Raw genomic sequence first — 23,383 nt, 5'->3', positions numbered from 1 at the left:
AAGACAAAAGTTCAAAGTCTGATTCACAACAGAAACCAGAGATGGTAGACACAAAAGTTACTAAGGAAAAGAAGAAAGAGACAGAACAAGTAGAAAAATCCAGCGTTGATGAAAAATCTGTAACTGTTATGAATACAAAACAGAAACCTATAATCCATCTAAAAGAAAGAGCCAGAAGTGAGGATACAACACAAGAAGATCATCAGATGAATGCACCAAAGTTGGACATGGTAACAGAACCAAAAATCAGTTTTACCGAAAATGAGAAGGTGAAGGAAAAAGATGTACAAGAGAGAAGACTTAACTTTGTTTCAAATGAAAGCACAACTCTCAAGACAGACTCAACATCGGACCCAAATGTCAAAAGCATTGAAGCTCAGAGGAAGGACGAAAACGCCAAAGATGATCCAAACACTAGAGGTCGAGAAGAGGACAGCTTGGTCATCATTCATTTGCCAAAGCATTCAAAAACAATCCCTAAAGGTATTGATTCGCTCTCTGCCACAAAAAAAAGTCCTCCTCAGGCTCTTCAGCTGAAGAAGGAAACACCATCTAGCTGGTTGGATGTGGAACATCATTCCAAATGTGAAAAGAAGAAGGAAAATAAGAGAAGACCAGATGCCACAGCAAGTGAGGATGAAACCCTAGAATTAGAGGACTATGATGAGTTCATCAGGAGCATCAAAGAAGGTGGAGTTCCTTTTTCACTACCTCCAAAAAAGCATAGTCATATGAAAACCCCATCTCCACCTTTTGCCATGCCCGCCATCAGGGAAGACCATTTTGAGAAAGCGTTTGACCCAGAAGAGTTCCAGTTTGGCTTGCGAAAAAAGGGCAAAGGTTTAAGGGACCCGTCGCCAGCTATGGTGCTAAAACAAAAGGCCACTAATAGAGAGAGAGCGAGCTTGGCAAAACGTGCTGGAACTGAAGAAAGTCTTATTTACAAAGCCATTTACAAAGACAGTATGAAATCGATTGATGAAGTAGAAGGAAACGTTTCAGCCAAAGAGGAGCTAAAAAATGAAACAGCTAACGAAGACGTACAAAAGAATGGAGAGGAAGCTGGGAAAGTCATGTCACGATTAGAAAGGATGTCCATTCTTTCCAGCCTACTCAGTTCACCTAGGTCGTCCAGGAAGGGCAAAGAGGAAACATCAGCCTCAAATAGCAAACCTCCAAGCAGCCAGCTACAGGATATATCTTCCCCTGGGAAACAAGGAATTGCTACTCTATCTCCGCCTGGCAATGGGACAAATCATGCGAGAGGGAAAGGTACAGATGCAGACCCAGTTGTGGGTGTGGATAAACATGCAGCGAGTGACTCAACAGTCAGCTCCTCCTCTCCTGCCATTCTTCCCTCATTTTCAGAGATAAAGATCCTGGATCACTTGGAGAAATATCTCATAAAGGGCAAAGGAATAACAGACGCTTTACAGGGCTCTACACAGACTACTAACACTAAAAACAGTGTTGAGGAAAGTACTGTTATGGATCCAACTCTTACTCCAGGATGTCCTAATGCTGATTTGGGCCTAAAGGGCCCAACAGAACGGTTTCCCTCCAGCAACTATGTCCAGCAGGTCTCCCAGAATGGACCTTCTACATATAAAACCAAGGTAAAATGTTTGAATATTTAAATTAAAACCCTTGCTATCTATTTCCTTGTGAATAATTTTGATGAATTGACTTGAGACAGTGTTTTTTACTCTTCCCTGTCAGCAAGGGCCATTCATGTTTCTTTCTTCACTGGGCTCACTTGCTAACAGAAAGATGATTCACTCTTACAACTGAATAAGTTTTGACCTGCAAGGCTTTGAAACACGCAGAGGCAATTCAGAAATATTCAGCCCTCTTAAGATGCTTGTACCTTCTTGTTATTTCCATGGTGATTTGTCTTCAAGTTTCACAGTTTCTAGTTTTTGTTTAATGAGGTTTGAAAACTCATGACCAAAACCTTTTTTTAAAAAGTCGTGACATTTGCATGTGACAACAGGTGAAAGAAGCTTGTTTTAGTCTGGACATTTGTACAGAAATCTTTTCCATAATCAGATCCACATCTGCATCATCTGTTATGATAAGATGCATCTACCTGCAAATAAGGCGTGTTTACCAGCACAAAGTAGAGGCCACGATACCTTCTACACACACACCAAGCAGCGTGTTCATTCTTTGCTTTTTAAAGATTAGCAACAAGCTATTCGTTCTACAGTACTAAAGAAATTAAGGTTATCCTCTAGCACAAGTTCAAGATTTCAAAAAAGTTACCTCTTCCCTAACAGATACCTGAAATAAGGGGATTCCACAGAAGACCTGGAAAGGTAAGGTTAAATGCATATTGTGCAGATTTTTGAATTTGTTTGACAGAGTAAAATGAAGCTGCCTCACCTTTTACAAAGCATCTATTTCATCATCAATGCCAAGCACATGTATTTGTTCCCTGATTCAGATTGTAATACACAAGCATGCTGAGTTTGGTGGGGAGGCTTACGAGGTCTGCCGTGACATGGAGGACGCCACCACGTTGAAGCTGTCCCCTGTCATCTCCGTCAGAGTCACGAGAGGATGGTAGGGAAGCGTCTGCTTGCCACTGCAGTCAAAAGCCAGGCTTATTTTATAGGAATTCTGAAAATACAGAAAATCATACCCTGTGTATGTATTTCTGATCTTTCGATGGAGACGGAATGAGACAAAAGTTTATATATATATGTTTTTTTTAACAATCTATTCTGTTTATTGAATGGAGATGCTAAGTTGATGGATTCGTGAAGGTAAGCAGCGTAATAAATACACACTTCATCACTACAATGCATTGCCTTTTCTTGCCATGACACATAAGTTATCTGTTGCCATAAAAATATACCTCGCTGTATTTGAAAACCATATGACAGATTAAAATAACAGCCATAATCATACAACTGTTGATCTCACACAGTGTGATGTCGTTCTCTTTTCAATAGCTGGCTCCTGTACGAAAAGCCCGGGTTTCAGGGCCGTACCATTGCTCTTGAAGAAGGCTCTACAGAGTGCATAGTGAATATGTGGGCAGAGGAGGGAACCCCAACTACACTGGACCAGATGGGCCAGGCTATTCCAACAGCACCTATGGTGATCGGATCGATCCGCTTTGCGATTAGGGTGAGTTGTTGATGGATTTCTCTCATTATCATCCCGGCTTGGAAGTTTTCTTTTCTTTTCTTCTCTTTTTTTTTTTTGAATTTCGCCCTTTTTCTCCCCAATAGTATCCGGCCAATTACCCCACTCTTCCGAACCGTACCGGTCACTGCTCGACCCTCTCTGCCGATCCGGGGAGGGCTGCAGACTACCACATGTCTCCTCCCATACATGTGGAGTCGCCAGCCGCTTCTTTTCACCTGACAGTGAGGAGTTTCGCCAGGGGGACGTAACGCGTGGGAGGATCACACTATTCCCCGCAGTTCCCCCTCCCCCCTGAACAGGCGCCCTGGATGACCAGAGGAGGCGCTAGTGCGGCGACCAGGACACATACCCACATCCGGCTTCCCACCCACAGACATAGCCAATTGTGTCTGTGGGGACGCCCAACCAAGCCGGAGGTAACATGGGGATTTGAACCAGTGATCCCCATGTTGTTAGGAAATGAACTGGACCACGACGCTACCCGGACACACCCCGGCTTGGAATTTTTCTCCCAGTTTCTCACTTTCATAAGTTTATGCAGAGCTTGTTGGTTGTGGTTTCATGGGTGACTTCTATCTATACCTATATCTATCTTTCTATCTATCTATCTATCTAATATTTTTTACTAATATACTGTACCTTTTAATCTTGTCTTGCTGTTTTGTGAGCTAAAAGAGCAATGTGCCAAACCAAATTATTTTTACATCTGTACGTAATCGACAGATAAAGGACTCTGATTCCTTTGAAGAAATAGAATTCTTTATATGACTGTTTTTTTATTTGGATTTGCTAGGACTACAGCGTACCACATATTGACCTGTTTACTGATGTGAATGGCTTGGGAAGGATGTCCTCTTACTGTGACGACGTCGTAGAAATCGGCTCCTATGGGATGCCACAGAGCACGGGCTCCATCAAGGTCCACTCTGGCGTGTAAGTTCTGATGCAGAAGTTACACGAGCTGCCACTCATTTCCATTCATCTATATTTATACAGGGCGGTCCTGGGTGTGGATTTATTGAAACATGACCCAGCACGTCTGGGATTGTAAGTCAGACTCTTCTTGTGCTGCAGTCTCCGCTGTTCAAACTAGTACTTTGCATATTGCAGCTTTCATTTCCATTGCCGTAGATAACCCTTTGGTGGCCACTGGTGATTTTTTTCTGAGCACACGAAGTATAAAATTTCTCAGTGACTGTTCATAGTGAGTAACTGTAAATAGTGATTAATAAAAGAGTAATAAGGCACTTATTACCACTTACAACCAACTTGTTAATATTAGTAGATGACGTGAAATATTAATAACCATCATATAATTTTTAAATGACACTGATAATAGCATAGCAAGGAAAACACAAGAAATTTAAAAAAAGGAAATTAGAATTGAGATCTAACATGTATGAACCTGGCGGCACGATGATCCAGTGGTCCAGTGGTTAATGTGGTTGCCTCACAGCAAGAAGGTCCTGGGTTTAAACCTCGGGGTTGTCCACCCTCGGGAATCATCCCGGGTCGTCCTCTGTGTGAAGTTTGCATGTTCTCCCCATGTGTGTATGGGTTTCCCCCGGGTGCTCCGGTTTCCTCCCACAGTCCAAAGACATGTAGGTCAGGTGAATCGGTGAAAAAAGTGTCCCTAGGTGTGAATGTGATGGACTGGCGGCTTGTCCAGGGTGTTTCCCCGCCTCCAGCCTAATGACTGTTGGGATAGGCTCCAGCATCCCGTGACCCTAATTAAGATAAGCGGCTTGGATAATGGATGGATGGATGTATGAACCTGAAAGTTAAATTTAGGCGGCAAGTCCTAAATGTTCACATTAGAGCAAATCTTTTGGTCTCAACAGTCTAGTCTGATAAAGTGTAATTAGAAATAGGTTAAGTTTAGATATAAAAAAAGGAAGAAGGGACTAGATACAACCTTCCAAGCCATAGTATCAGTAAGACAGTTATTAATATGCTTAAGATGCCTGGTAATGTTAATAAGTGTGGTGTAAGAGCTTCTAAGTGCTCTAATTGTTCTTGTGCGGTACCAGAGACACTAATGTTATAGAAAGTTTATGTGCAGGGTCTGCATCTGTTTCCTCTGTCTATGGAGGCATGCGCGCTGCAGACTAGTGCTTATTAATTGGACAGTGTTTACTGTTGCCGTCTCGTGCTGCTTCTTACTTCATGCTCGGCTTTTAGTGGAAAGTGAAAGTAACGAGTACCTTCATTCTGTATGCAGCCTGCATTTATCATTTCCAAGGTAGCATTAACATATAACTGATTGAAAGGAGATAACGGCCACCATTGTCATAAATTACAATTCCCTAGCACCTTAGCACTGTAATTTGTAGTTTCTGAAAATGGGTGTTGATGTCTCCCTCCCCCTCTCACTGCCCCTATTCCTGCCCCCCCCCTCTCTCTCTGTCCTATTCTCCTTTTTTTTATTCTCTCCTTAGGTGGCTGGTGTATAGTGACCCGGGTTTTGCAGGTATCATAGCAGTGTTGGAGATAGGGGAGTATCCCTGTCCAGAGTCCTGGGGTTTCCCCCAGCCCTTCATCGGGTCTCTCAGAGCCCTCCGCATGGTACAGTTCCCTACAGTGTTAAATGTGTCTGACCTACTTTCACGTCTCTTCCTTCAAGTTAAAGACATGTTTTGTTTTTTTTAATTTGGTGTTTTGGTGGGTTTTACCAGTATAGGTCTCACTGAATCCTATCTGGGTCCTATCTAAAGTAGCCCACGTTTTGAATGCCTTGAACTGACAACTGTCTATTTGTGCAGGGAGCAATCAAGGTGGAACGTCCAAATGAAGTAAAGGTATGTTTTCAGTTGCTATCATCATTATCGATTCATTACCTCTGTTGATAAATAGATTGTTGGGGGTGTCCGGGTGGCGTGGCGGTCTATTCCGTTGCCTACCAACACGGGGATCGCTGGTTCGAATCCCCATGTTACCTCCGGCTTGGTCGGAGGTCCCTACAGACACAGTTGGCTGTGTCTGTGGGTGGGAAGCCGGATGTGGGTGTGTGTCCTGGTCACTACACTAGTGCCTCCTCCGGTAGGTCGGGGCGCCTGTTCAATTGGGAGGGGGAACTGGGGGGAATAGCGGGATCCTCCCACACGCCACGTCCCCCCTGGTGAAACTCCTCACTGTCAGTTGAAAAGAAGCGGCTGGTGACTCCACATGTATCGGAGGAGGCATGTGGTAGTCTGCAGCCCTTCCCGGGTCGGCAGAGGGGGTGGAGCAGTGGCTGGGACGGCTCAGAAAATAGGATAATTGGCCAATTACAACCGGGGAGAAAAGGGGGGATCCAAAAAAAAAAGAATTGTGAATTTTAGTTTTTAGCAATTTCAGTGGGATATTCCAGTCTAATGATGTTTCAGCATTAGTTCCTGTTGCTGACATTAGACAAAATAAATAAAATTTGATAGCACTATTACTATATTACATAGTTTGAGTGCCTACACTGAAATCTGTCTTGAGATTTGAGAGAGAAGGGGGCTATATTAGAGTATACCCAGTTTCAAGAGTTTCCTAGATCAACACGTTTCTTTAATTTAGCCAAACAACACCTCCAGAAAGTGACATAGATACAGGCAGTTGTAAAGGCAGAGCTACGTATATACACATAAAGAAATATATCTGGGGTGACATGGTGGTACAGTGGTTAGCATGGTCGCCTCACAGCAAGAAGGTCCTGGGTTCGAGCCCCGGGGTAGTCCAACCTTGGGGGTTGTTCTGGGTCGTCCTCTGTGTGGACTTTGCATGTTCTCCCCATGTGTGTGTGGGTTTCCTCCGGGTGCTCCGGTTTCCTCCCACAGTCCAAAGACATGCAGGTCAGGTGAATTGGCTGTACTAAATTGTCCCTAGGTGTGAATGTGTGTGTGTATTTCGGCCCTGTGTGATGGCCTGGCGGCCTGTCCAGGGTGTCTCCCTGCCTGCCGCCTAATGACTGCTGGGATAGGCTCCAGCATCGCTGCGACCCTGAAAACAGGATAAGTGGTTCGGATAATGGATGGATGGATGGATGGTAATCTATCTGTTAGAATGGATAGTGAGAAGTATAGTGAGATTGTCTGTGCTATAATCCTGATGGTGATGTGAAGCATTGCAGCCTGCTATCATGGGTGCACTGGTTGATGAGTCAACTCTGCGGCCCTTGGCAGTCAATCTAGACCATTGCCAGTATAAATATAGGTATTAACAACTGAGTTAGAAGCCACTGCAGAGTTTGTAAAACTTCTCAGGATGTAATGGGAATTACAAGCGGTGAAAGATGAACGGACAGAGGCCTCACATTATAAGGCTCATGAATACAATAGTTTCTTGTAATATTTGAAGAACCGATTGTATGTGATGAGCTAGATCAGTGAAAATTACTGTAGTACTAGGAGTACATTAGTGCATTATCTCCTATAGGATTCATTACCTTGGTGGTTTCTGCAGGCAAGCTCAAAACAGTACAGCACCATCACATGTCGCTCTTTGTAAGAATCTGTAAGCCATATTTTCCGAGGATAGTCTTAGTTTTGTTTGTGGTTTTTGGTCTTTTGTTTACAGAGAGTATTCTACTCTATTGTATTTGTGTTGTGTATGCTGACTACTCATACTTGCATGTAGTCACCTGTTCTGATAGATATGTTGAGTAAATAAGGCCTTCTGACAGAGAGATGTGGTTATAACTCCACTGGCACTGAACTTGACCTTAGGCAATGGTATCTGGAGCTCTGTGTGTAGTCAAACTGGGTTAAGCATGGGCCGACACCCACACCACACCACACACACACACACACACACACACACACACACACACACACACACACACACACACACACACACACACACACACACACACACACACGTGCACACAAGTCCATTGAATGAAATGCAGTGAAGGTTTAACCCCTTCTTTAATCCCTTCCTTTCTGATTCAGGCATTAGTTTTTGAAAAGCCCAACTTCGAAGGCGAGTGCATGGAGGTGGACAGTGACGTGTACAGCTTCAGGGGAGGGGATAGCCAGGAGAAAGAGCCAGTGGACGGAAATGGTGGGAAGAGGAAGACATTGTGTACAGTGGGGTCTCTCAAGATACTTGGTGGACTGTGAGTATTTCTGTTTACTTCAGTGGTATCCAAATGAGGGAAGGGAAAGGTATTGTTTTTTTTTGAGGGGGGGGGATTTTTCTCCCCCCTTTTCTTAGGGTAATTGTATCTGGCCAATTACTCCACTCTTCCAAGCTGTCCTGGTCGCTGCTCCACTTCCTCTGTCAATCCGGGCAATCACCAGGGGGGACGTAGCGTGTGGGAGGATCACACTATTCCCCCTAGTTCCCCCTCTCCCCCAAACAGGCGCCCCGACCAACCAGAGGAGGCGCTAGTGCAGCGACCAGGACACATACCCACATCCGGCTTCCCACCCACAGACACGGCCAATCGTGTCTGTAGGGACGCCCGACCAAGGGAAGGGTATAATAAGGAAGACGACGGCATCCACCAGCTCATTGCAGATGGATTTCATAGCCAGTCAGATAAACAGAGAAGTGGTCAGACAAGCTGAATAAACTTTAGCCTCTTGATTTATAGTCCGAATTGCTCAAAGTTGTTGGGAAATTGTTTGAACATAGCTTGAAAACGGTCCGATGTTTAGCTAACTTCTATAACTAGCAAGTGAAATAAAAAGGTTGTGAATGAATTATCAGTGTTCGTTTTACTTTGTCATTGTCCCTAACGTGTCTCTGTGTCGTATCTGTGTAGCTGGGTGGGATACGAGGAGGCAGACTTCGAGGGCCGGCAGTACATCTTGGAGGAGGGGGAGTTTGCCCACTGCAGTGACTGGGGCGGATACGATGAGGGGCTCCTGTCTCTGCGCCCGCTGCTGTCTGTGTGTACCATCTGAAACCTTATTATGTGTTTTGATGTTTGCTTATCGGTTGTTTATTAAACGTGTAGGTTTTGGGTTTTCATTAATCACATCGCATGGGCCATTCTGTTGCATAAACTCGTTCACAGTATGAAGTCGCTTTACTGTTGCGGTATCAGCTGTGAACCTACGTCATGTCGGTGTCCAATTCTTTTTTTTTTACTAAGTATATAATATAAATAATTCCCTTATTTAATTTTTTAAATTATTTTTGCAGTTTTCACCATTGTGCATTTTGGTTATGGTGTCATTTTATTCACCAGCTTCATTTTCGAGACTTTGGCACCACCACAAGACAGTTTTGCAGCAGTTGTACAGGGCAACCAAACACGGGTCTTAAATTTGTCTTTTCACCAACAACAAAAAAACCCCATAATCCCTCATATAGACTGTGCACACATCTAGGACGTCTCAGTTGCTCTGGCTGGGTAGGCAGTCAGTGGTTACGACCACCTACGGTACGAATAGGCTGGTCATTCCAGCAGGTTGAACCAGGAAGTAGCTCAGCAAGGCAGTCAGCATTGATAATATTGGACAACAGCTTATAACTTGCTCTTTCTTTTTCCACTTCTGAGTGCCTGATTTAGATAACGGGTTAAATTTGACCTACTGAAACATGATGCTCGTGTTCTGTTGTCCTGTAAGGCGTTGTTGTTAATCTGTGCACGGCATTGGTCCCTTGTCCAAAATCTCCACAAAGTGATACCATAACCAATATGCACAATGGCAGAATCTAAGACCCAGGTTGTAAAAAAACGGACTTGTATTTTAACTGTTGGATTTTTGTCTCCAGCGTTTCTCCTCCCCCCACGTGAAGCTGTTCAACGAGAAGAACTGTGAGGAGCGGGGAGTCAACGTGGACTTGCTGGGGCCCGTCCCAAACATGGGAGACACAGGCTTTGGTGTCCAGACCCAGTCGGTTCATGTTCTTGGTGGAGTGTAAGTCACAATTCAGTGGTTGTCTGTGTTACACAACAGCCCAAACCGTCACCAAAGCAAATGTTACCAAAGTGCAAGCGGTTACACACCACTTTATCGGCAATTAGTAGACTATTAGTCAGCTATTAAATAATGGGAGGGATCTTAGTCTTAACTGGGAGGAGATACCTGTCGAGTTGTAGCATGAACGGAAGCCAGTCGACACCATACCTATTGTGTGTGTTGGTAGTTTCGTGGCAGTGTGCCTCTAATCTTCTCCCTCCATCAATGACCAAGTCTTGAAGCCTCTGATCTACTACACGTGTGTCTATGTGTGTGTGTACAGCACACGCACACGTACAGACGCACCCAGCTCAAGCAGACACAAACATGAAAATCAAGATACTTGGTAATGATATTTAAGGTTAGAACCGCAAAGGCCTGGCGTCCGGGTGGTGTGGTGGTCTATTCCATTGCCTACCAACACGGGGATCGCCGGTTCGAATCCCAGTGTTACCTCCGGCTTGGTCGGGCGTCCCTACAGACACAATTGGCTGTGTCTACGGGCGGGGAGCCGGATGTGGGTATGTGTCCTGGTCGCTGCACTAGCGCCTCCTCTGGTCGGTCCTCCCACATGTTACGTCCCCCTGGCGAAACTCCTCAGTCAGGCGAAAAGAAGCGGCTGGCGACTCCACATGTATCGGAGGAGACGTGTGGTAGTCTGCAGCCCTCCCCGGATCAGCAGAGGGGGGGGAGCAGTGATCGGGACGGCTCGGAAGAGTGGGGTAATTGGCCAGATACAACTGGGGAGAAAAAGGAGGGGACCCCCCCCCCCAACAAAAAGAACGGCAAAGGCCTGATCAAGATAAATAAGCGGTCCAGATAATGGATGGATGGATTTATATATTTTTCTGCTTCCCAATAATTTTTCCAAGCACTGCCGTTATCAGTTCAACACTGTAACTTTCTTAGAACACAAAACACAAATTGTACATCATTGACAAGGCTCAGCGTTTTCGGTTTTTACCGATTTTCCCCGAAAAATACCCAGATTTTCTAAAAGGAGCAGATCGTTTTAAACTTGTTTTCACCCAGATTTTATGTTTCCACGGATCCAAAAGTTGTTCCTGTTCGTGCGAGGTTATGTAACAGCGTCCTCTCGTGGCAAAATTCGGCATGCTGGATGGCTTTGGAAAATAAAAACCGACAACACTGAGCCTTGATCAATTGACAATGTTTTGCTGTTGAAATGTGTGTAGACATTTGCCTTTCCTTAAGCGCGTGGGTCTAACGGCATAACATCTTCAACACGCAGTAAATGTTTGTTTGCACACATGTCCGATGTTGCTCCGACCTTCCAGTGTTTACTCTCCATCTGCCTCGCCCGCATAATCGTTTTACTGCGTCTAACAGGCTCCACTTCCCTGTTTGGTTAGCGATAGGGCTGAGTTAAAACCTGTGATTTGGACGTTTGCGAAACGACAACGCTAGTCTCGTGCAGTTTCATGTAAAACAATGCTGGATGAAATACAAAACACAATAATATCAACTTACAGTGTGTGCCGCTGTGCGTAGATAAGTGGGAAATACAAATTTCCCAAGTCTGTTTCAGGAAGTGTGTTTATGTGGTTCTGTGTGCCAGGTGGGTGGCTTTTGAGAACCCTGGATTCAGTGGAGAGGTCTATACCCTGGAGAAAGGCCTGTATGGATGCCCCGAGGACTGGGGAGCCCGCAACTTCAAGATTTCATCCATACAGCCCGTCTTCCAAGTAAGAACGCCTCAGCACAATTGGCCGTGTCTGTGGGTGGGAAGCCGGATGTGGGTATGTGTCCTGGTCGCTGCACTAGTGCCTCCTCTGGTCGGTCGGGGTGCCTGTTCATGGGGGAGGAGGAACGGGGGGGGGGGTAGCGTGATCCTCCCCCTGCCAAAACTCCTCACTGTCAGGTGAAAAGAAGCAGCTGGTGACTCCACATGTATCGGAGGAGGCATGTGGTAGTCTTCAGCCCTCCCCGGATTGGCAGAGGGGGTGGAGCAGCAACCAGGACAGCTCGGAAGAGTGGGGTAGTTGGCCAGATACAATGGGGGAGACAAAGGGGGGGGGGGATCACACAAAAAAAAAGAATGCCTCCACTAGGTAAGGTGGCCATCTTCTAGAGGCCTTAAGGCTGGCAGTAAGGGTTTAAATCTGGCGAAACATAACAGAGAGATGGTGTTGATGGAAAACACGTCTACTGTCCTAAATGCAATGAACCAGAAGTATTAGGATGGTTCTCGGTAAAACAGCTTTAAGGGACACTTTAGATGTTAAGAGCTCTGATGGTGCAACGTTGCTGATAATGCCTCTTTTTTTGTCTGTCTTACAGGACAATGCAACGCCAACAAGCAAATTCAAAGTAAGTTTGGACAGTCAGTTATCGGATAAACAAGCTAACAAATTACAGCTAACAAATTACAGCTAACAAATTATATCCTGAGTGTTCGCAGTTGCAACACAACAGCATTCCTTGGCAGCCAGTATATCCTGATTCAGTTTGGCTGTTGTGGTCTGTCTTACAGGTTCTGCTATTTTCTGAGCCGAACTTCCGGGGAAGGGTCGTGACCCTGGAGGACAGCGTCGCAGCCCTGGAAGACGACTTCTCACCCAGATCCTGCAGGGTACTAGCTGGCAGGTAGGTTATTATAGGTTAATATTGTGAAATTCGGGGTGTCCAGGTGGCGTGGCGGTCTATTCCATTACCTACCAACACGGGGATCGCCGGTTCGAATCCCCATGTTACCTCTGGCTTGGTCAGGCGTCCGTCCCTACAGACACAACTGGCCGTGTCTGCGGGTGGGAAGCCGGATGTGGGTGTGTGTCCTGGTCGCTGCACTAGCGCGTCCTGTGGTCAGTCGGGGCGCCTGTTCAGGGGGGAGGGGGAACTGGGGGGAATAGCGTGGTCCTCCCACGCGCTACGTCCCCCTTGCGAAACTCCTCACTGTCAGGTGAAAAGAAGCGACTGGCGACTCCACGGGTATCGGAGGAGGCATGTGGTAGTCTGCAGCCCTCCCCGGATCAGCAGAGGGGGTGGAGCAGCGTGGAAGAGTGGGGTGATTGGCCAGATACAATTGGGGAGAAAAAGGGTCAAAATCCCCCCCCCCCCAAAAAAAATGATGAAATTCAAGTCAAGTCAAATAGGCTATTATTTGTCCCCGGAAGGGCAATTGTTGTGTAGCAGCAGCAACATTCAAACACACAAACACCCCACAGAACACATAAGGCAAATAAATGCAAATAAGTACAACATGTAGTGAGGAGAACAAAGCCAACAAAAACCGGTGCAACAGTAAACAGTGTTAACCGTGTTTATCAAGGTGGAGCTGGTATTACCTCTTACTGTTGGAGTTTAGCAGTGAAATGGCTGAGGGGATGGAGGAGTGTTTGTATCAACTGGTTTTGACTACTGGGTATTTGAAGCGGGAACCAGAAGGCAAGGTGTGAACCTCTAGGTGCAGGGGGCTGGGTGCTGTCAGACAGGATGGATTCTGCTTTCCTTAACATCTGTTTGTTGTATAAATCAGACAGACTTTTCTGTTGGGTACCCGTGATGCTACTGCAGACCTTGATCAAATCAAATCAATTTTATTCTTATAGCCCAATATCACAAATTACAAATTTGCCTCAGTGGGCTTAACAGCAACACAACATCCTGTCCTTACACCCTCTCATCGGATAAGGAAAGACTCCCTAAAAAACCCCTTTAACAGGGAGAAAAAACAGGACGAAACCTCAGGGAGAGCAACAGAGGAGGGATCTCTCTCTCACCTTGATCACCTTTGTTAGTGGATTTTTCTGTTTAAGGTTGAGAGAGGCATACCAGCCGATCAGAGCCGGCCCAAGGCTTTATGGGGGCCCTAAGCGGAATTTGATTTGCCCCCCTCCCCCGCCTCACCCCCCACGCTAAACCCACCTCCCACCACCGACAATATTATGTCCATGCTTGATCGTTATCATACCATTGTCATGACTTACTACTGTGATGGATAGTCTTAAAATAAACCAGCAGACAATGCAATCACTGAACAAGTTAACTCTTTTAATTGCTTTTGAACTGTGCAAAAGTGCAGAACAGTAACAAAGAAATTTAATTATTTTCTTCCATAAAATTCAAATGCAAAAACAGACAATATTAAATAAATTAAATAGAAACTTAAATAATGACATACAATGAACAGAGGAACTTCTAACATGATATGATATATCACACACACAAAAATGTATATATTTATCAACCTGTCGTGTTTGACAGTTCAAGTGCTCTTGGGGGCCCCCTGCTGGTGTGGAGGCCCTAAGCGATCGCTTAGTTCGCTTATGCCTTGGGCTGGCTCTGCAGCCAATAAAAGAAAAAGTAATAACCGATTCAGTGAAAGATCTGTAGGACAAAGTCAACAGGGGTCTGTCGACACCGGGCTCAGCCAGCTTCCTCAGACAAAAAAAGCACTGCTGGCTTTTTTGCATAGCAAATTGGTATTACAATCAAAGTTGAGCTTGTTATCAATTCTGCACGTTCTCTAAATTTCAGAGATGTGTCCTTCGTATGCGGTATTATTAGGTAGTGTTGCTACCATTCATTCATTCGTGTGTGTGTGTGTGTGTGTGTGTGTGTGTGTGTGTGTGTGTGTGTGTGTGTGTGTGTGTGTGTGTGTGTGTGTGTGTGTGTGTCAGCTGGGTCGCCTATGAGGGAGCCCAGTTCACAGAGAACGTGTATGTGCTTGAGGAGGGAGAGTACCCCAACGCTGAGGCTATGGGTTTCCTGTCCACTGACTCCACCATCCGCTCAGTACAGACAGCAGGACATGTGAGTGGTTTGTCTGCACTTGTGTGCAAAATATCCTACAAAAAAAGGCAAAAGTATATTGATAACATTATAATATTGATTATATACTTTTGCCCTACAGTACTACTGTAGCTTGTCAGTAATTGTTGTTTATTTTGGTGATTTTTGGATACAAACCGATGCAAACATTCAAGTCATCGAGTGAAATGTAAATTCAACCTTTAATTTCCCTTTCATCCCCCAAAGGAGTTCTCCCTGCCCTCCATCACCCTTTTCAGTAAGGCGGGCTGTCGGGGTCGGAGGACGGTCCTATCAAATGGAATGATCAGCTTACCACGAGCAGGCCTGGGTACACGCATACGCTCCCTAGTGGTGGTGGGAGGCATGTATGTAACACGCCATTCTTTTTTTATGTTTATCAACTTACTGCACATTCCGCATGGGAGTTTGACTTGATAGTAAGACGATTAAAAATGTCCCCTACCAAATTTTGACCCCAAGATATTTTCCCTTCACACAAACTTGGTTACCATTGAGCTGAAAACACAAAAAACATGGTGGGGAAAGATTTTGTAATCACGTGAAATTTCCCTTGAATGGTGAGCGTAGCCTGCGGAGCTGCAACGGGCCTTATCAATCAAATGTGTCTAAGTCATTGGATGACCCGCTTAAGAAACAATATATTAAAACGGAAACTATTTGAGTCGAATGGTTCAACTTAGTATTCAGTGAAGGCCTACCAGTATATTTTGCAGAAGGTGTATTTGATCATTTGGTTACACTTTCAGTGACAGGACATCAAGTTATTTACATGGGAAATAGATGAAATTGCGCTATAATAACAGGTAACTACTGCGTAACATAACCGTGATACCGACACCATGAGGTTTGATGCCCACCTAATAGTTCAACTTCAACAACGTCTTACTTTTAATTCCTGTTTCACAAAGGTTTTCAATGTTTGACATGTGATTTATGAATTTATCCCATACAAGGCCTTAACTGCAAATCACATCGTAATCAGTGTAGATTATATTTAACATCACAGTATGACAAGGAAGAAAACTAGGGATATAATATAAAAAGCCCCTTTGTTATTCATATTACCCAGTTACAATTAAATCCATCAAATCCATCCTTCTTGTATATTACTTTCTAATTTCCACATAATGAGTCGCTTGTCATTTAAAGGATTACTGAGAACTTTCCTGTCTTTTTTTTTTTTTTTTATTCATTTACCAATTGCTCAAGCTAAGCTAATAGAGTTTAGCTTTACAAATAAAGTGTGTGTATCTCCAGGTGGGTGCTGTATGAAGGCTGTGACTACCGTGGTCGCCAGATCCTCCTCCAGCCTGGTGAAGTGGGTGACTGGTTCAAGTTCAGCAACTGGCAGCAAATAGGATCTCTACGCCCATTAGTTCAGGTATGAAAATCGGGGGGCGCGGGGGTGTCTGGGTAGCGTAGCGGTCTATATTCCGTTGCCTGCCAACATGGGGATTGCTGGTTCGAATCCCTGTGTTACCTCCGGTTTGGTCGGGAGTGCCTACAGACACAGTTAGCCCCGTCTGCGGTTGGGAAGCCGGCTGTGGGTATGTGTCCTGGTCGCTGCACTAGCGCCTCCTCTGGTCGGTCGGGGCGCCTGTTCGGGGAGGAGGGGGAACTGGGAGGGATAGCGTGATTTTCCCACGTGCTATGTGCCCCTGGTGAAACTCCTCACTGTCAGGGAAAAAGAAGCGGCTGGCGACTCCACATGTATCGGAGGAGGCATGTGGTAGTCTGCAGCCCTCCCTGGATCGGCAGAGCGGGTGGAGCAGCTTGGAAGAGTGGGGTAATTGGCTGGATACAATTGGTGAGAAAAGGGGGGGAAAATCCCCCCCCCCCCAAAAAAGAAGAAAATTGGGGGCCGTGGAACCATCTAAAATTCTACCATAAAAAAAAACACTTTAGTCAAGAAACCCTCAAGTTATGTGACCTAGGTCTCTATAACTAGTCTTGGTCTTTATCCAGCCCTGTAGCCTTGTCTCAGACTTGTTTTGCTGTGTTGTATTGTATCCCACCCGACAGAGACAGATGTACTTCCGGCTACAGAGCAGGGAGACAGGATGTGTGATGTCGCTGACGGGGACCCTGGATGACATCAAGCTGATGAGGGTGCAGGCCCTGGAGGATACTGGGGGGGTGGAGCAGGTTTGGCTCTACATCGATGGGCAGCTCACATGCAAGGTATTCTTTCATACTAGCTGAAAGAAACAAGATACTAGCTGCTGGGCAGAGCTAAACAAATGCTAAACGGGAGGTTCACATTACATGCTCATTGGTATTGCTGCTCTGCAGGTTTGATCATTGTTCACCTGTACACGGTGATGTGATGAGGACCACAAAACACCCCAAAATAATAGACTAGGGCTGGGCAGTATTTCAATATTATCCCTTTATCATCTTTCAGTGGTATTGTACTGGGATGTAACTCGAATTTTGTCATGTTGTAATGCACAATTTGGCTGTTTAAATTAATGCCAACTAGACTCTTACCAAACATGGGAGGGTCGCCACAGCGACCCCTAACGGGAGCAGCCGAATCTCGTAGTCGTAGTAGAATCTATTACCAAACATTTCTCACAAAATGAGGTCTGATAATATTTGAAAGAATATTATTTGAAAACTAGTTTTGGTTTGATATTGTACTTAAGGTTACTTTGTACATTATACTTAACATTACATTACAGCATGATGAGCTTCAGTTGGAGTTTTTAAACATGGTATTTTTCCATATGTAAGCAGATATAATATCATGTAAAGATTGCTTATGATTATCACAATATTTTCCATTTTGCCCAGCACTAATAGAGATTCAAATGGCAACTTTATAATTTTTATTAGAAATGCATAGAAGCAGTACACCTAAACAGCATGAAACCACAAGGGGGCAAAATAGATCTCTGTTCATTCATGAGCCAGTTGCAGCATTGTGTCGTTCATTGAACTATAGCTCTTTGTTGGAACTTATGATTGCGATCTTTAACGTGTTGTTTTGTGCTCATCTATCTGGTATATGCACCCTCTGAGCATTTACCCGTTTTTCATGCAACCCATCAGGTCGTGGAAATCATGAAATTGTGAAGGGCCTGTACAAATATTTCACCAATCTCTTAAAAAATGATCCCCACAGCAATTTACAACCAGCAAGTGGCTTTCTTAAATGCAGTTATGCATATCAATTAAATGTATAATTGAATATATAATTACTACATCACTCTGTGTCTCTTTGGCTCCCTCTCTGCATTCCCCCATGGGCCCAGCTGTTGGAAGACTGTGTGCTCGAGACTGCAGGCAATGTGGTGATGGCAGGCAGCCGGCTGTGTATGTCCCCCGAGCGAGGGAAGAGCAACCAGCTGTGGAGCATCACCCCAGACGGCCTAGTGCACTCCCACCTCAAACCTGAACTCGTCCTGGAGGTCAAAGGTGAAATAAATCTGTCTTACCTTAAATTGAAACTATCACGATTTCTCATTATCTCTCTATATGTGTGTCTAGCGGTTAGGATTCCTGTTTTTCACCCAGGCGGCCTGGGTTCAACCCCCCAGTATGGGAACTAAGATCTTTCCCTGTGATGGCTTGATGGCCTGTCCAGGGTGTCTCCCCGCCTGCCACCCAATAACTGCTGGAAATAGGCTCCAGCATCCCCACGACCCTGAGAGCAGGATAAGCGGTTCAGATAGTGGATGGATGGAATATATGTGTTGTAAGGGGGTAACGCTCCATTCGCGGCCATAACAACCAGAAGTGTTTGTGTTTCTCTGAGATGCTACCGAAATTGGATGGAAAAGTGTTGAGAAACTGTGAATGTGAAAACTACAGCCTTATGTGGGCCACATAAGGCCACGTGCCACATTTCAGTGACATTTCTCATATATATGGATGTGGTGAGAGAGGACATGCAGGTGGCTGGTGTGACAGAGAAGCAGAGGACAGGAAGAGACGGAAATGGATGATCCGCTGTGGTGACCCCTAACGGGAGCAGCCAAAAGTAGCAGTAGTAGATATATACAATTTCCCTCTCACCCTTTTTCAGGTGGTGTGTGTCTTCCTCAAGCTCGGGTCCTCAACCAGAGGCCTGGGAAGTTGAGGGTTCAGCACAGTATCTTAGCTGTTCCTAGGACCGCACTCTTCTAGACAGAGACCTCAGATGTTGTTCTTGGAATCTGCTGGAGCCACTCTCCCAGTTTGGGGTCACAGCCCCTCGTGCTCCTACTACCACTGGGACTACTGTGGATTTCACCTTCCACATCCGATCTAGTTCTTCCTTCAGCCCTTGGTATTTCTCTAGCTTCTCGTGCTCTTTCTTCCTGATGTTGCTGTCGCTCGGGATTGCTACATCGATCACTACTCCTGTCTTCTGCTCCTTGTTGACCACCACAATGTCTGGTTGGTTAGCCAGCACCTGCTTGTTAGCCTGGAACTTGAAGTCCCTCTGACATTCTCTACCACCTTTGGAGGTGTCTCTCCTTTGGAGACCTCCAGTCTGTATTCAGTACATCTGTTTCTGTACATTATCCCAGCCACTTGGCTATGTGTTTCAGTGTACGCTTTCCCAGCTAGCATTTCACACCCTGCTACTAAGCGCTGGACTGTCTCATGGGTGTCTTTACACAGCCTGCATCTTGGCTGTTGTCTGATGTGGTAGACCCCTGCCTTAACTGATCTGGTCCTGAGTGTCTGTTACACACACACACACACACACACACACACACATATATATAGAGAGAGACAGACAGACAGAGAAATCTTACCATTGGCTAGAAAAGGCTGGAGGACAGCACAGAGGCTCTGATCATAGTAGCACACAGACCAGGACCAGATCAGTTAAGGCTGGAGTCTACCACACCAGACAAGACCCAAGATGCAGGCTGTGTAAAGATGCCCCTGAGACAGTCTAGCACTTAGTAGCAGGGTGTAAAACTGAAAGGCATAACCAAGTGGCTGGTACAAGAATATCTTTAATGAATATAGACTGGAAGTCCCCAGGTCCAAATGGGAAACACTGTCAAAGGTGGTTGAGAATGGCAGAGCTAAGATCCTGGGGACTTCAAGTTCCAGGCTAACAAGCAGGTGCTGGCTAACAGACCAGACATTGTGGTGGTCGACAAGGAACAGAAGACAGGAGAAGTGATCGATGTAGCAATCCCGAGCGACGGCAACATCAGGAAGAAAGAGCATGAGAAGCCAGAGAAATACCAAGGGCTGAAGGAAGAACTAGATCAGATGTGGAAGGTGAAATCCACAGTAGTCCCAGTGATAATGGGAGCACTAGGGACTGTGACCCCCCAAACTGGGAGAGTGGCTCCAGCAGATTCCAGGAACAACTTCTGAGGTCTCTGTCCAGAAGAGTGCAGTTCTAGGAACAACTAAGATACTGCACAGAACCCTCAAACTCCCAGGCCTCTGATAGAGGACCCGAGTTTGAGGAGGACACACACCAACCAAAAAAGGTGAGATTTTCACACACACACACACACACACACACTCTCTCTCTCTCTCCCTTTTGTATTTTACCATAAATATAATACTCAAGCCACTGGGGTTCTATTGGTTCGACTACTTTTCAGTCATAACACAATGGCGCCATCCTTAGGTAAGATGTGTAGCTACATGATTCCAGTCTGGATCCACTGACTGCTGACTTAGTTGGTCACAGTAAATTTAGCCTCAAATGTCACCTAGTATCTCAGCAAGGAAGGGAAGAAAATATTTTCTTTCTTTGTTTAATATATTAACAGGATAAACTTGTTGAGGTATATCACCTCATTTTTGATGGGGGTCCTACAGCAAAAGACCAAAGTACAAAACATTAACAGGGATGAACATAATTCCACTGTCTAAATACACAAACAAATAGTCCAACCAAACAAATTTAAAAAAAAACCCAAAACATTACGGGACTGTTACTCCTCTATTACACGTCCTACAAGTATAACACTGTTATTACACCTCCTGCGAGTAAACTTCCTACCAAGTATATTATTACACCTCCTACAAGTAAACTTCCTACCAAGTATATTACTCCTCCTACATGTATAACACTGTTATTACACCTACAAGTAAACTTCCTACCAAGTATATTACACCTCCAAGTAAACTTCCTACCAAGTACATTATTACTCCATGTACAACACTGTTATTACACCTCCTACAAGTAAACTTCCTACCAAGTATATTATTACTCCTCCCACATGTATAACACTGTTATTACATCTGTAGATATTACGCCTCCTACAAGTACAACACTTATAACACCTCCTAAGGCATAATACTGTTATTAAACCTCCATCATGTATGCCAATGTTATTACACGGTAATGGTGGTCACGTGGCTTGGGTCCTGGGCTGTTCCGGTGGCGTCTGGACACTGCTTGGCATCCTGCTCATCATATTCTTCATATATTTTATAATTCTGTTATCTTCTTTCAATGTTATATTGTGTAAATTGTGTAAACATAACCTCCATTGCACGTTGACTGTCTTGGGAGAGAGATCCCTCCTCTGCTGATCTCCCTGAGGTTTCTTCCTATTTTTTCTCCCTGTTCAAGGTTTTTTTTAGGGAGTTGTTCCTTACAAGCTGTGAGGGCCTATGGACAGGATGTTGTGTTGCGGTAATTTGTGATATTGGGCTATACAAATAAAATTGACTTGACTGCAGTGTATGTAAATATCATTAAATAATCTAAATATAAGGCAAAAAAATCATTAAGTCAGTTTTAAGATAAGAAAATAGGGTATTCTAAAACAAATGAAACGGCATTATGCATCACAAAGAGTCTGGTAACGCTTCCTAATCAGAAGGAGCCTTAAAATGTGTATTTCCTAAGTTCTTTAGGAACTTAGCAACTGAGAAAACCCGTTGAATGTGATGGTCTGTAAAGTTGCAGAAACTGCTTTACATAACGGGGACCATTAAAATGAAAACATCTGAGAAATTATATCCAGGTGAAATGTCTTCTTTTGTTTCTAAGGCGGTCAACAGTACGACAGGAACCAGGTGATCCTCAACACATTTGACGAGAGGAAAATCAACCAAAGATGGTCCCTGGAGATCCTGTAAATGAACTGTAACTCTTGGGGAGCAGCCTTGCCCGAAGGGCCCCGGGGGGGGGACAACTGAGCTGTGGGTCCTGTACTGCAGAGCTGAGTCCCAACAGACTTTCAGTGCCAACGTAGCTCTATAACATGGTATGTAGGTTCACTACTGTGGAGAGTAAAACACTTTTTTGGTCAAAGGTGTGACCGTTGACCAAACTTGTAGAGCCACTCACTCGGCTCTCCGTGAAGGCGGGACAGTGAAAACCGAGGCACGGAAAACCTTTAAGGCGTCAGGTTTCTTTAAAATAAAAAAAGAGAAGAAAAAAAAAAGAGTTTTGAGCGTTTAAAAATTTAGCTATGTCAGGACAGTTTGTTTGATTGTGCACAACAACCCTGTTTACTTCTATTTCAGCATATCAGAGAACCGGTGTATTCCCCGCGCCCCTTGCACTTACAGATAACCCAGCCCTGTATTGATGCTGCATACGTCTCCATAAACCTTTGTTCCTACCGCACGACTTTAACCTGCGTTGTCTGATTTCTGTTTCTGTTCATCACGTTGAAAAAAGGAAATGTTTATTCATGCCAACAGTAGTGTCACACGTACATAAACACTCCAAAGCTTTTCCAGGCGGATATTTTCCTACCGTTACTGCTGTAGATTAAAGATGATCGATTGTAAAGTTTTGATATTTTAACTAGGCTGTAGTTTTAACGTTTTTTACAGCGTTAGGTTGCACAAAAGCGTCAGGTTTTTAGATTTTAAGTGAAATTCATTTCAACGCAGCACTGGTGGTAATAACGCCCACCGCTGTCTTTTAATGCGACTGTAAATATGTAATATGTGAATGTTCAAGTGAAAGTCATTACATATGAACGCAATAAAGATTTTTCTTTTCTCTCTTGCATCGTTTTTTGTTTTAGAAGCTGAAAGCTGCAATATGAACATGTGTTCTTTTCAAAGTCTGCACAACCGGTTGTCCGTTCTACACCCATCTATTTGTGGTGTTAATCACTGTTTAAACAGAGACGCGTTTCAATGGCCCACAAATGTACTGAAAGGTGGCAACTTGTTTACATGGAGGTTGTGTTTACTTAAAGAGTAAGATCTTTTAATTTAGAGGCCTAAAGTTAAGCCGATTAAAAAGTTGCACCTGCAGGGGCGTCCACGTAGTGTGACGGTATATTCCGTTACCTACCAAGATGGAGATTGCCAGTTCGAATCCCTGTGTTACCTCCAGCTTGTTTGGGCGTCCCTACAGACACAACTGGCCGTGTCTGCGGGTGGGAAGCCGGATGTGGGTGTGTGTCCTGGTCGCTGCACTAGCGCCTCCTCTCGGGCGGGGCGCCTGTTTGGGGGTGAGGGGGAATAGCGTGATCCTCCCACACGCTACATCCCCCTGGCAAAACTCTCCACTGTCAGGTGAAAAGAAGCGGCTGGCGACTCCACATGTATCGGAGGAGGAACGTGGTAGTCTGCAGCCCTCGCCGGATTGACAGAGGGGTTGGAGCAGCGAC

At 44.8% G+C, this 23,383-nt stretch overlaps 1 protein-coding gene across 1 annotated transcript; it reads left to right on the top strand.

Annotated features, from left to right (window-relative positions):
• Window positions 1-731: 731 nt before the first annotated feature.
• Window positions 732-22,762, top strand: crybg1a (crystallin beta-gamma domain containing 1a). The gene is made up of 19 exons (XM_056295350.1): window positions 732-1,616; window positions 2,280-2,318; window positions 2,447-2,565; window positions 2,958-3,135; window positions 3,950-4,089; window positions 5,595-5,721; window positions 5,919-5,954; window positions 8,073-8,239; window positions 8,891-9,017; window positions 9,850-9,995; window positions 11,617-11,743; window positions 12,339-12,368; window positions 12,532-12,644; window positions 14,678-14,810; window positions 15,036-15,175; window positions 16,089-16,212; window positions 16,854-17,012; window positions 18,089-18,251; window positions 21,799-22,762. Exons 1-19 carry the CDS (start codon window positions 732-734, stop codon window positions 21,885-21,887), a joined length of 3,042 nt encoding a protein of 1,013 aa, XP_056151325.1. The 3' UTR covers window positions 21,888-22,762.
• The last annotated feature ends 621 nt before the right edge of the window (window positions 22,763-23,383 follow it).

This window comes from Lampris incognitus, chromosome 16, assembly GCF_029633865.1.
Source record: "Lampris incognitus isolate fLamInc1 chromosome 16, fLamInc1.hap2, whole genome shotgun sequence".
In the NCBI taxonomy this organism is placed as follows: Eukaryota; Metazoa; Chordata; class Actinopteri; order Lampriformes; family Lampridae; genus Lampris; species Lampris incognitus.
This window is presented reverse-complemented; position numbering and strand designations above follow the sequence as displayed.